We start from the raw sequence: 3,478 nt of genomic DNA, 5'->3' as shown, positions 1-3,478 counted from the left end.
GGGGGCAGAGAACGGTGGGGTATTATTTTATATGTGGGGGCAGAGAACGGTGGGGTATTATTTTATATGGGGGGAGGCAGAGAAAAGGGGGGGAGGGTATTTATTTTATATGTGGGGATGTGTAGGGCCGCAATGTTTACATTGCTTTATCTTAATATTGTTGTTGTTAATATTTATTTTTGTAACTTTATTCTGCCTTTAACATTTAAAAGTGTAATTTCATAAGATAATTTAAGAGGGTGGGTTTAGGGGCGGAGTTATGGCTGAGGCAGGGTTGGGGTTAGGTGGGGCAACTCGTGGCGAGTAACTCTTAAGGCCTGGCTAGTAGCTCAGGACTTGAAATTTTGAGCCCTGTATATATGATGATTGTACGTACAGGTGGAGCACTTGACTCATTTTAACACTTTTCCAGTTTCTCATCATCTGCTTTTGTAAAATACCTGTTTACAGAGCTCAATGGCTCAATGTGAAATTTGCACACACAAGTAAATGAACCATGTATTTTTAATGAAACAAATGAAGCATATGTTTAAAAACTTTAAAAAATTACTTTAGAACCATTAGTGTTTTAGCAGATAAACGCACTGCATATAATCTTAGCCAGAAGACACACAAATAGTAATATTAACATTGAACTCGTATTTGCTTCTGTTTGTGTGCTATCTTTAGAACAAGACCAGTTGTAACCATTGATGCGTCTTTAAAACTGCCAAATTCCGTGAATCGTACAAAACCTGAATGTGTGGAAAATGGACATCCTGCCGTGTGCATGAATGTCACAATTTGCTTTAAATATGAAGGACGTAGTGTACCTGGTCACATTGGTAAGATAATCTGTTTGAATCTATATGTGTTCCTAAGAATGGTTTTGCTTGTGGCATGAAAGTTGGAGCTCCTGGAGCCATGGCATACCATGAAAGCCAGCCAAAGTTGGAAATCTCCAATTCTACTCTAAGATACATTTGCCTACACATTTTCAACATTTGAAATCTTTTCTACAGAAGTAGAAAGTGTGTAATGCACAGTTTTTATAGAACCTAATATAACACACAGGGCCTTATCAGACAAAGCGATCCATGATCCGGAAGAGACAACTTACCTTTTCCTATGGAGTCACTTCCTCGTTGCACAAACTAGTGAGATTTTGCTCCCTAATTCTGCAGTGTTCTGGAACAGCAAGGAAGGGACACACTAAAGGCAGTGGTAGTAACCTTGGCGATTCGGCTGCTGGCACTAGTATTGGAATCTCTTGTATGACATCAGCATTACAATGGCATGAAAACAAACTTGACTATTTTGGAATGATTTCAATGACTTCATTGATTACAGTGCTCACCAAACAAAAATGGCTTCATCAACAGACCAGACCACTCAGACCCACAGTTCATCAATTAGATATTTACAAGGTTTTGACCAAATAATAAAAGATGTGGTCATTTTTTGCAAGGACTAAATGACTGGATTGCACATACAGCTATGAAAGCATGTTGATTTGCTATAAAGGAGAGATTTAAAAAAAATTCTGCTAGCATAGTAACATAGTAGGTAAGGTTGAATAAGCCTGTCTAGTTCAGCCTGTGGCAGTTTGGTTAATATTCTTGAAATTCTGGGCATGTACCTGATGATTGTTATTTAGGGTTATTTACAGAGCTCAGTAGCTCAAGCTCCATTGCATACAGTAACTCGCCCCCCTCCTCTCTCTACCTGCCTGCTTTGCTCAGACAGGCCATAGGAAGTTTCAGTTAGAGGGAAAGTCTGAAGGTCAACAGCTTCTGCTGTGCTCTTTTTAGAGAACCTTTAAATCTCTGTGAATGCAAAGTCAAGGGTACACCTTGTATTAAAAGTTTATGGAATACAGATTTTTGTGTTACATAGGGAAACTATTTTTTTCACTTAAACTACACTTGGCTCAATTTGTCAGCAAGATTTTTGAGAAGCTATGGTTAACCATGCAAAATTCTTTATTTTTGCTGCATTCTCGATTTAACCTCACTTAGGCGAAATATCCAAACATTTATTCCTATTTAATATTTTAATGAAAGTGAATGTCTGGAGGCAATGGAACATTTGAATAACAATCTGTTTCCTGTCTTTTCAGTCTTGCACTATAATATCAGTTCAGATGTTAAGAGGAAGACCGGCACTCCAGCCAGATTCTACTTCTCTTCTAATGGGACCAGTGATGTTTATTCAGGGACAATTGAACTGTACCAAAAGTCTGCAAACTGTAAGATACATCAAGCATTCATGAGGGTGAGTTACCAAATCATCCTGTTAACAACATAGTACTGGGCAGTATGAAATATAGAAGCAAAAATGAATCCTGATATTTTAAGGGTTACGTGTGTAACCCTTTGGCATGTATTTATAAACAATTTGCACTGGCATTCATTCTGTGAAACTTTGTGACCATTTGTTCTGTGCAAAGGGAGGCAAAAACAAATGTTCTTAGTTTAGTTTCTTTTCAGATTGAATGTAATATTGGGAAAAATGCTGCATTATGGCCACTAGAAGGTGCAGAGGAGTACAGGAAATAAATTCTTCTTTCTTATGCTCCACAGCTCTATCTAGTAGTCATAATGCAGTTTTTTCCTAATACTGTATCTCATTCGAAAGAACAAGAAAATATACTAAGAACGTTTGTTTTTGCATCCATTCTCACAGAGGTCCATACATCAGATTAAAAAGAGGGACAAAACTAAGAAGGAATGAGAGCCAGGGGGATTTGGCTATAAAAAAAGGGGGACAGTTCCTCCAAGTGAGGGACAGTTTGGCGCTATGAGTAAACACTAATCTCAGTGGACACAAACTTCACATAGAATTATCTTGTGCTTAGATGATTGCATACAAAGCATTGCCGGACTGTTAAATCTGTTTTAATGCTTTTCCTAGTTTTATTAAATAAGGCTGAGGGGGCCTTAATTATAAAATTAATTACAGCATATTCTGTTTTTGTAAAACAGTAAATATTCATGTTACATATTATTTTCACATCAATTAATTTACTGCTGAAAATCAAACGTTTTAAAAGAACTGTCTGTGACTTTTGCACGTTTCCATTATTTTCTGCAATATAATCACATTTCATTAAATTGAAAAAATGAATAGTTAATTAATTTCAAGGAATAATGCAAGGCACTTCAAATTAAATTACCTGAACATGTGGTCAAACCACACACTTTGTACCCAGGAAAGACTATGGTAGGTGCAAACTCTTTGAATAAACAGTTATGTTTCAAATGCTTCTATTTATAGACCTGCATGTCGCAAGATTAAATGTTTTTTTAATAATGGGTCTATTCACGAAGCTGCCGAAGGATCTGGCCGTAGCTTCGGCCGATCCTTCGGCTAGCTTCGGCCCCAGGACCCCTTCGGTTCAGTAGAACCGAAGGGGTGCTGTACGGGCTATTCACAATAGCCCGTACAGCTCCCCATCATGGCCGAGCGGCTCAGCCGAGCCGAACGCATATGCATCGGC

At 38.0% G+C, this 3,478-nt stretch overlaps 1 protein-coding gene across 1 annotated transcript in view; it reads left to right on the top strand.

Annotated features, from left to right (window-relative positions):
• ITGA4 (integrin subunit alpha 4) overlaps positions 1-3,478 on the top strand; it is a 119,713-nt gene that overhangs the window by 79,755 nt on the left and 36,480 nt on the right. Inside the window, exons 14-15 of the mRNA XM_018559496.1 lie at positions 670-824; positions 2,099-2,253. Coding sequence (XP_018414998.1) covers positions 670-824; positions 2,099-2,253 — 310 coding nt within the window. The remainder of the gene's footprint in view (positions 1-669; positions 825-2,098; positions 2,254-3,478) is intronic.

Source organism: Nanorana parkeri, unplaced genomic scaffold (genome assembly GCF_000935625.1).
Source record: "Nanorana parkeri isolate BGI_ZX_2015 unplaced genomic scaffold, ASM93562v1 scaffold400, whole genome shotgun sequence".
Taxonomy (NCBI): Eukaryota; Metazoa; Chordata; class Amphibia; order Anura; family Dicroglossidae; genus Nanorana; species Nanorana parkeri.
Note: the sequence above shows the minus strand (reverse complement) of the source record. Positions and strands in the feature narration are given on the sequence as shown.